The following is a 9,018-nucleotide window of genomic DNA, read 5'->3' on the forward strand; positions in this document are numbered from 1 at the left end:
TTATCAATCTGTAATAAAAGACGTGAGGAAATTCTGTCTTTTTTAAAGACAAAAATTTTTGAGGCGAAATACCCAAAAAGAAGTTTGTAAAAATTAATAAATATCCTTGTGCTCAGCATCAAAATGTGCAAATTTCCTCTCACTTAACAGAAAGAACAATAAATAAATACAGAAACGAAACAACACCATTAAGTTGAATACGAAACGAAAATGGTTAAGCGGAGCAAACGAATAACAGTGTGTAGGTAAATAAAATATTGCAAACTGTTAAAAAAATTTCAGATTCAGAACCAATCGGGCTATTATAATTTATTGAAAATACTTAATATAGGTACAAATAACGAGATGCGGAAATTATTTTTAAATGCTGATTTTCTCACTTCTTATTTTGCTGCATTTTTGTGATCTAATTAGTTATTAATGTCAATTAATTATTTGACAATTATTATTTATTAGTGTTATCACGATTTTAAAGTATTAAAGGCAGCTTTCAAATATCTGCAGTTTGAATCAATTTGTTCGGGATAAATATGAATTCCATGTGCAATATAATATTCTTGCAAAACGTTTATCTTTTCGATGAAAAAATGGTGATCTCAAGTCGAAAGCGATCGATTTTTTGTTGCTGCGTAATGTTAAGACAAGAATTTTGAGACGTATATTAATAAACAATTACATTTTATTTCAATTAACCATTAGGAGTTAAAATAAAGCCAAATATTATTTAGTATTCAAAAGTGGCAATTTATGTGATTTAGGCAGCGCACAACGTTTTAAGCATCAACAATAAAATAACAATTTTCAGTTTAGTTATTTGCAGTAAAAAACGACACTGAATAACTTAAGTGCATAATAAAAGTGTTGCTTTTCTGGTGCACAGTTCTAACGTTGAAAGTGTTGCTAATTATTTCATTCAAGTATTCCACTTGTGAGTATATATTCTGATTGTTAAAGGTTAGTGAAAAATAACAGTGAAAGAGTAATCTAGTATTTTGCTGTCTGAGAAGTACTCGTTGATATTTTCGGGAAAAGCTTGCCTATTAGATGAAATTGCTCTTGCAACTTTTCTCACAGCTTCAAATTGGAAATTTAATGTATTATTTATTTACGTACCTTAAAACTTTAATTAAAAGTGTTTTATTATGCCATTTCTATTTTCAAAACAACCAGTGTTAGATCCTAGATAGAAGCACTTTGTGGAAATTCGGTAAACTTGCTGACCAATTTAATATGAACATGAGTAGCACAATTAGTTGTTATCACACCAATGCTTAAATTGACTTTTCGATAACCTCTTTGGTAAGGTTATAATATCTCTTTATAGTCGCATCATAATATTTCCATATTTTGCATCAATACAGAGTGTATCAATTGGAAATAGAAATAGGACCGGTAAAATCACAACTCCATGGTTCACGCAAAAAATAGCATTAGTAAATAACTATAATTACAAACTGAGGCACCAACTACAGTTATTTAACTTTGATTCACCAACTACAGTTATTTAACTTTGATTAGAAGTCACTGGAACAATTAATTGATGAAGAAATTTAGTTTTAACCTTCGAAAAGCTTAGAAGCTTTCAGTCAAATCGTCCAATACCGTACCAAGCGAGACAGGGACAATAATGATTTTAGATAAACTAATCGAACTCCAGTTGTTTTCATAAGGTTGTGTATTATTCGAAGCCCCATTAATTATAGTGTGCTTCTAGGTATGTTTCGTTAAAATTAAAATAATAATGAGTACATTTATAAAATATGAAATTTTCCTACCATCCCTGCGTTCGCATCGAACAAGTGGAACCCTAAAACTAGCTACAGCACCTCAAGTTTACGACAATACGGTTATTTTCGTTAATAAGGAAGCCTAGTGTATTAGCAGCACCGCAAAGCTATGCGATTTAACGAGGTCGCAATCGAAATGCCACAAAGTGCCTGGAAATTGCCAACAATTTGCTCCAGCTGTGAAATAGTTGCGATTCTGAAAACAGTTTCTAACACAGTTGCAGCCATCGAATCTGGAAGTCAAGCACCGCAATCTTGTTCCACATATTTTACCTGATTACTGAGTTCTTAGTGAATGAAATTATATTGCGAAATGCCTCAGTTCAGAACAGTGCTCGAAGGGCGAAGAAAATTTGCAATAATGTTACTAATCCGATACGTTATAGTGTTGCAGATTTTATTAACTACGTTTATAAAGTTTTCAAAGAAAAATGCCAATTGAACTCCCTACAGACCCCAAAAAGGGTCTTTATCGAAAACTATCCGTAACGATAACCTAGGGAAATATTGAGGGTCTATTTGCAAATACTACTGCAGGTTGAGTATCCCTGAAATGGTGTTGGTTGAGACTGAACCTTAGTTAAATATATATTGCAAATAAAGTTCAAAGACATTTTGAAGGAGATGTTGATTAAGTTCCCAATGGAGACCCTTTTTACTCAAATAATACTAAACACATGTAATACTTTTGATGTTTTATACACTGTGTCCAAGATAATAAGAGCCAGAAGAGGATACTGAAAACCGTAAATTATATGAAGTCGGGGAAATCCAGAAACGTTTGAGCAAATGAAAGGCTAATAAAATGAAGCTTTCTCTCGAACTTCCGTTACTGACTTAATTGAATAAAGCCGATATTTTTCCTATGTTTTTTGCATTAACCGTTTACCTTAACGTTTTTGAACCAACCTGAAGTCGATGTGAATATCACATTTTTAGTTTTTTGTTGTATTATAACTTTCAGAAGTGAAATATTTTGCAGACCGCTTCAATTTGATTTTTAGACTAAATTGTGAAATAAAACTTTCGGAAAATAAGAAAAAAAGTATTTTTTCAAAATGTAGTTACGGTAGCTTCTTCAGTAAAAGGTTAACAATTAAATGAGGTTACGTTAGTTTCTGAAGACCATAACAAACTGACCCCAAATACATTTCCATTATGAAATCGTCCCAGGATTTCGTTCAAGACTATTATTTGAGATTGATATTATCACCATCAACAAATATATGGAAACTTTAGTTTTGAATATTTCGACAATGGAACTTCTTATTATATTTTTCTTTTATTCCATGCTCTTCGCAATATTTGTTAATTTTCTACATAAAAGATTTCCATAGAAAAATAAATTTTCAGTTTGGGGGCAGTATAGAATAAGGCAGAGGATATAAAAAAGTCGAGGAAGAAACAGGTCTTGAGTATGGACAAGAAATTGGAAAAAAGACATTGTATCTTTTTTTCCAAATTTTCTTTGAAAGTAAAAAGATACCGATACTGAAATCATAATATTTATATTAACCCAGTAGGAACCAATTTAATAAAAAAGTAGGTTCCACAAATAAATATAGTTGTAAATAACTCTAATGTAAATCTGATTTTATCTAATCTCTATTTAGATCTCTATTTTATCTAAGTTAAGTATTCCGGATCACTACAGCCTTACCACTAATAGGATGAAAAATTCGTTTTCATAAAATGTGGCAACCTATAAAGAGAATCGGAGCGAGTTTCGTTGTATCCTACATCATAATTTCATACTAAAATGAGAAAAAGATTTTAGCTCTATCGTAATAAAAGTGAATATACGTAGAATCTAAAGGTCCTGTGTAATGGGGTTAACGCAATTTTTTTCCATTTGAATTAACACTACAGAAATGTTTTCGTCTTCACCGGAACATTATTTGAATCCTCCATTATTTCATAAAAACGGAAATACTTTAAGTAATTTGTATTTGTAGCAAAAAAAATTGGGCATGTTGTAACTAGTTACAGACTTAAATAGGGGACAATATCCCCCTTGCAACAACTCGTAATTTTGCTAATTAGCACCTCATTGTAATTACTGTTGATAGGGTTAGTCAAACATGAGTCTGTTGATTTTTCACACAATCAATACACTCTCCGTCCCCTAATTAATTACACTTCGGTCCTCGACCCTTTGGAAAGCAAACACACCACCGAAAAATGTAATTAACTAAATTAGGTAACATTCTTTATAACGCCCAACTCTCATTCCGTTTAATCCCTAGTCTTTCGAGGAATGTTTGCGTTCGCACTTTTTAAATTCCTTACTTTATTGTATTTTTCTTACAGGGAGAAAAGGGCGACATGGGCAAACGGGGACGAAGGGGAAGACAAGGTCCTCCGGGCCCTCCAGGACCTTCGGGCAAAGGAGGAGAGATCGGATTACCAGGATGGATGGTAATAATATTTTATTGGCTCGACATTTTACTCTCCAAATTTACTATACCATCTTGAAGTTCGATACCATCTTGAAAAGTATAAGAGAAATAAAACCCTGCGTAAGTTCCTCCACAGTATTTTCCAGCCAGCAAACTTCCATTTGGTACGGTGGATTTCAGCAGATAAATTTTAAAACAACCTCAACCGTATTTCTTTATAAAACTTGTATTTGTTTTGTTTTTCTGTGCTTTCGCTGTAAAGAATGGAAAGGTAAGTTTATTTTGCTGCCTCAATAGATGTTGTTTACATAGCAAATGTAAATATTAATTAGACTCCTGTTGTTTTAAGCAATGAAAATTGTCGTTATTTCATTTCTCTTCATTATTCATTCAAGTTGCACATTACGATGTATGGAATACTTTTAAATGGAAATATTAATTATTTGAAGGATAAATTTTGTTTTATTTAGTGGCATCGGAATAGTACAACAATTTGATGTTTACATTTGCATTTGCTTCAATTTTTAGTACCAATGTTTACTTTGTAAGACACTCAGCTATGTACTCAGAGGTAAAATTCAAGGAAGAAAGTGTTAATAAGGAAAAGCGTTTTTTTAAATAAACACGTATAATGAAACCACCGTAAATCAGGAAGAAAAATAGATTGCACAACAAAACGTGATCTGAGGAACACACAAATTCACTTGACCAATTGATATTTTCTGAATTATTGAGTTAAACTGTAAGAATCTATAAAACTTTAATATTCACTTGATTTTTTAGTGATTTTTCTAAGAAATAATAAGCGAATAAATTCCTACTTTTCCTACTTACGGATTCCTGCTTTTCCTGTTAATGTGCGTATAAATAGTTGCAAATACCCTCTAAAGCTCCCTGGATATACTGGTATGGTATATTTTTTTTATGATTATACTTTCGATAGATTTTAACTCGCAGAGACTTTCAGCAACGTTCTTATTTGAACATAAGCTCACCAGTGTGTTAGTTTAGTAGCTTCTTGTAATCGGTTGATTTAAATTACGATTACGTACATTTAGACTGTCCTAAAATTATGAAAATTGAACTATTATTCGAATGTATTTTAACCACACGTCAGGTTTGTGTTCAATAATATGAATCAATTGTTGTAAGTTTCCGGAAAATCTAAAATTTTGCAAAAATCATCTCTAAGTCAACTGTGCTGTTTCCAATTTATTAATTTTTCTTATCACATTCAAGGCATTGAGTACTTTGTTTTTAGGGTCGACCGGGCTCAAGTGGACTTCCTGGTCCAGTTGGACCGAAAGGTGAGAAAGGAGAACCATCCAGTGGTGGCGCAGTAAGTATGCTTAAATATTTATATTTTTATTTCTTACAATCCGTTGTTTCGAATAATAAAACACATAATTTTTACCAATTTCTGTACCGCCCTACAAGCATTTTGAGAAATGCAGAAGAATGCAGGTCAATCACACAACATATTAAAAATTCGAATGAATTCAAATACACATTACAACCTTTATCAATTGCAAAATAATTCGATTAGTATTTTCAACGGGAAAACAACTGCAGGCAACGTTACCGAATTTGCTCCATTAGTGTCCAGTATGGTCAGGAGCCAATCCGAATTTACTTATCTAATCAGAGTAAGTTCTCCGGACTTCCGGACCAATGGGGATAATATTGAACCAAAATAGAGAACTTGCTTCTGACTGTAGGCTAATCCAACTAAGCCATAATGGACGAAAGTTCATTGATTTGTTAGCTAGTAGATAACAAATTGAAATCGCTATTAAATGAACATTTAGCTTTCGTCAAATTTACCGAAACCCTTCAGTTTCATAACTGATTTGTATAATACCCTCTACGAACAACCGAACTTTGCAGCTATTTCAACTTAATAATATGTAGAGGAATATAGCCCATTTAATTTAAAAATAAGTTTTAAACCGCTGTGAGCAGAAAAAGTTCACCTCCGGCCGCTAATAACTGACATCTCAAACCATCATCAATATTAATAATCTGTTTATCCGATTCAAAAGAAATTCTACCTGAGCGTGATTTGAATGAAATTACATGTGCAGTTAAATTTAATTCGCAAATCCACCGGGATTAATTAAGTTACAAGCCTGGCATTTGCGCGCTAAAATGACTTGAAGACAAGGTAAATGCTACTAAAGGCCAATGAGCATACGGGTATAGTTGGACTCATTATTTTTTAATGCTCTGTTGATTAACGATCCAGAATAATACCCCTGTTAAAAGGAGTATAATTAAGCTTTGATGTGCACCTGAATGACGGAGAAACAAATTAGCCAAGCTGTTAAAATCCGCTAGGGTAACCATATATTAAATTAAATGATATCAATCCAAGTTCACAAATTCATGATCATTTATTTCAGTTTTTCTTAATCAAAAGTGGATAGATTCCAAAGCACTTCCAAAAATCGAAAAATTTTATTATATTGGAACTGGTGAGGTTTTTGAGCTTTTAGGCGATAGAGAAAAATAATTAGTTCGTGAAGTAAGTAAGTTTCAACTGTGCTGAACACCATTATTTTCCACGACGGCTCAAAAGCCATAAAAACTCACCTGTTTTAGAATATGCCCGCGAAGGTTAATTCATTATTCATTTTTTCATAACGCTTTTTTGGATTAGAGGTTTTTTCAAATGGAAATTTGAATTGATTAATATTTTCTAAGGATATTCAAGAAAGCGCTGACAAATATGTGAAAATCCTCTGACTGTGGCATTCTAAACACTCATATATAACCAGATTTATGTTCTGTTTAAGTATCTTCAAGCATTGATTCCGAATATATTTGTTAAAAAGTTAAAAGTTCAACTAGTAACTTTAAAGCTGTAACTATGTCTACAGGAGAATACGTAGGAAACTATTTTAAAATGAAATTTTAACAAATAAATGGTCCAGGTGATAATAAATAAATTAGTTTTACTTCGCTAACGCCCTTATTTCAAGAACGTAAAAAATGAAAATCCGTTAAGGCAAACAATGACAGTTATCCATGAAGTACACGATTAATTATAAGATATTAGATCCACTGCGGTTTTCAAATGGTTTACGAAATATGTAACTCTAGAAATATTTACCTCACCGTAGAAGCGGCAGACGTTAAACTTCAAAGATAGCAAAGCATTATTGTGGGGCGGAGACTTAAATTATTGTAGAGAAAACGTTAACGGATTTTAGATTCCTGTGCTAAAAATCCCCAAAACGAAATTCCCCCCCAAACAAATAATTGATTTAACCTTAGCTTTGATGCGTTATTTTTCAAAAACCGCAAAAACAAATTAAGCGAATTCATCATGTACCCTAGAGTATGTCATATAATTTTGTGCGGCCGTTTTTGCAAATCTGAATCATTACTTATGTCTTTAGCCTCAAGATTGTTCAAAAACCAGTTGAAAATTACGAATATAAACTATTGTAATAAAATTTATTAAATATTGGAACTGTATTCAGAAAACTTCCAGATAAACAGGCCCAGCAAGCAGCATTTGCAAACACTTAACAAATTATTTGTCTGATTTTTTGAACTTTATTTCGTAATTCGCTTTTGGGCCCAGACTTATTCAGATGTGTTAGACAACCCCATAAAGTGAAATCCATAGGGGTGAAACAGATGACCCAGCAGGTCACTCTAATTGACCTCTTCGTCAAACCGGCCGGCCCTAAAATACTTCACTTAAATATTATCGAACTTCTCGGCTAAATTGTGGCGGCGAGTTATCTTCGAAAAAACGAAATTGATTCAGGTGGAATAGTTCGGATATTTTGACTTGAAAATATAATGGGCAAGAAATTCGAAATTATTTAAAATATTCAAACGTGTCCCACCTAACTGACGGAGAGTCGGCATGTACTATACAAAATATCCAAACTCCACACGCCACCATAACTACTACACACCATAAAGAACTTATTAGAAAACAGACAATTACAAGCACGAATTGGCAACACACTCTCCTTTGCTTTTTTCCCTAAACAAGGGCTTCCTCAAGGATCCCCGCTCTCACCCTTTCTCTACAATATATACTGCCATGACATATACAATTACAACTTACCAGAAAAAATAAAATCGACAGAACGGCATACATATTACAATACGCTGACGACACGGCACTTATTGTACACGACAAAACTACTGAAAAAGCGACTGAAAGACTTCAAACAATAACAAACAACACAATGACATGGTTTTATAAATGGAGACTAAACGCCACGAACCACAGACTCAACGCTGACTCGCCCACAATAACTGCAGACTGAAAAATAACACAACCGAAAAACGACGTAAGGTACCTTGGGATTACAATCGACCACAAACTGAAATTCACTAAACACACACGAAACATCAGAACAGAAATGATAAAAAGAACAAAACACTTTCGATCACTAACATACAAGGACAAAGGAATTAGTACAAATACCGCGACAAAAATATACAAAGCGATCTGCAGACCCGTCTTGGACTACGGACATATAATCATGGCCAACGGAACAGAAAGGACAAAACGATATGTACAAACAACAGAACAAATTGCACTAAGACTAATTACACGAATAAGACACCCCCAAAACCCACTGCACAACCCTTGCAATCAACTACTATACGAACTCACAAACATGACAAAAATTTCGGAAAGACTTACAGACAAAATGGACAAACAACCCCCACAACTGGACCATACTGAATCCCCTTTGCCTCACAAAACCGACAAAACACTCCCGTTTTCGTTCCCCAACAGATACTTTACTAGAACACCTACAAACGCAACTGAACTAAGGACTAAGATCTGTTTGTTTTGT

The 9,018-nt window shown here is 33.3% G+C and overlaps 2 protein-coding genes and 1 long non-coding RNA gene across 9 annotated transcripts in view; 1 reads left to right on the forward strand and 2 right to left on the reverse strand.

The window, feature by feature from the left end:
* The window catches only part of LOC109534507, a 5,381-nt gene extending 4,078 nt beyond the window's left edge, over nt 1–1,303 (reverse strand). The window contains exon 1 of the mRNA XM_019900223.2: nt 1,114–1,303. The gene's annotated coding sequence lies outside the window, so the exon portion shown is untranslated. The remainder of the gene's footprint in view (nt 1–1,113) is intronic.
* LOC109534506 (collagen alpha-1(XVIII) chain) overlaps nt 1–9,018 on the forward strand; it is a 180,217-nt gene that overhangs the window by 132,542 nt on the left and 38,657 nt on the right. For 6 of the 7 annotated variants that reach the window (XM_048669107.1, XM_048669104.1, XM_048669106.1 and 3 more), the window contains 3 exons: nt 4,098–4,205; nt 4,449–4,457; nt 5,448–5,525. In XM_048669107.1, the coding sequence (XP_048525064.1) occupies nt 4,098–4,205; nt 4,449–4,457; nt 5,448–5,525 (195 nt within the window). The remainder of the gene's footprint in view (nt 1–4,097; nt 4,206–4,448; nt 4,458–5,447; nt 5,526–9,018) is intronic. The other variant, XM_048669103.1, reaches the window with a different exon arrangement.
* Nucleotides 1–9,018, reverse strand: part of LOC125505389 — a 111,286-nt gene that overhangs the window by 35,878 nt on the left and 66,390 nt on the right. The window lies entirely within an intron of this gene.

This window comes from Dendroctonus ponderosae, unplaced genomic scaffold (genome assembly GCF_020466585.1).
Source record: "Dendroctonus ponderosae isolate FM_Combo_2020 unplaced genomic scaffold, Dpon_F_20191213v2 Dpon_F_20191213_8, whole genome shotgun sequence".
Classification (NCBI taxonomy): Eukaryota; Metazoa; Arthropoda; class Insecta; order Coleoptera; family Curculionidae; genus Dendroctonus; species Dendroctonus ponderosae.